The sequence below is a fragment of the Sinocyclocheilus grahami genome, unplaced genomic scaffold (assembly GCF_001515645.1).
Source record: "Sinocyclocheilus grahami isolate Dianchi unplaced genomic scaffold, SAMN03320097.WGS_v1.1 scaffold146.1, whole genome shotgun sequence".
Lineage (NCBI taxonomy): Eukaryota > Metazoa > Chordata > Actinopteri > Cypriniformes > Cyprinidae > Sinocyclocheilus > Sinocyclocheilus grahami.
This window is the reverse complement of record NW_015505325.1, coordinates 1,803,810-1,804,440: the sequence shown is the minus strand read 5'-3', so window position 1 is coordinate 1,804,440 and position 631 is coordinate 1,803,810. Positions and strand designations below refer to the sequence as shown.

At 46.6% G+C, this 631-nt stretch overlaps 1 protein-coding gene across 1 annotated transcript in view; it reads left to right on the top strand.

The window, feature by feature from the left end:
- LOC107591855 (monocarboxylate transporter 5-like) overlaps positions 1 to 631 on the top strand; it is a 23,114-nt gene that overhangs the window by 8,454 nt on the left and 14,029 nt on the right. The window contains exons 4-6 of the mRNA XM_016281131.1: positions 14 to 143; positions 257 to 389; positions 464 to 611. Coding sequence (XP_016136617.1) covers positions 14 to 143; positions 257 to 389; positions 464 to 611 — 411 coding nt within the window. The remainder of the gene's footprint in view (positions 1 to 13; positions 144 to 256; positions 390 to 463; positions 612 to 631) is intronic.

Below are 631 nucleotides of genomic sequence, written 5' to 3'. Positions count from 1 at the left end.
TGTGATGTTTCAGTGATGGCAAGGCTGCCAAAACCTCCTGCTCAGAACAAAAAGCCAAGGCCATGAAGAAGGAAAAGAAGGTTGTGTATGTGGATCCACCAGATGGTGGTTGGGGTTGGATGGTGGTTCTGCACTGTTTCCTGGTATGTCATGAATCTTACTGTTAGAGACACTAATTTTAAACTTCTTTGCTATGATAAAATTGAGGTGATCGGTATTGAGCTGAAATCAGTTGAATCTGCTGGTGTCTTTTCAGGTGAACGTGTTGGTAATGGGTACATTGAAGAGCTTTGGGATCTTCTTTGTGGCACTGCAGGATGAGTTTGGAGGCTCGTCCGAGAGCATCAGCTGGATTGGATCCATCATGTCTAGCCTCAGGCTCTCCGGAGGTACGGTCACCATAGCAACCATCTTCGATCCAATATGACAGGTCATAAACCCAGATTTGTTTGTGACCCCTTAGGTCCGCTGGCCTCGGTGGCCTGTGCCAAGCTAGGGAACAGGGTTACCTCCATAGTGGGGGCGCTTCTCGTCAGTGCCGGCTTTATCTCCAGCATATTTGCCACCAACGTGATCTACCTTTACATTAGCATGGGGATAGTTGTTGGTGAGTTTCATTTTATTTTAAAAA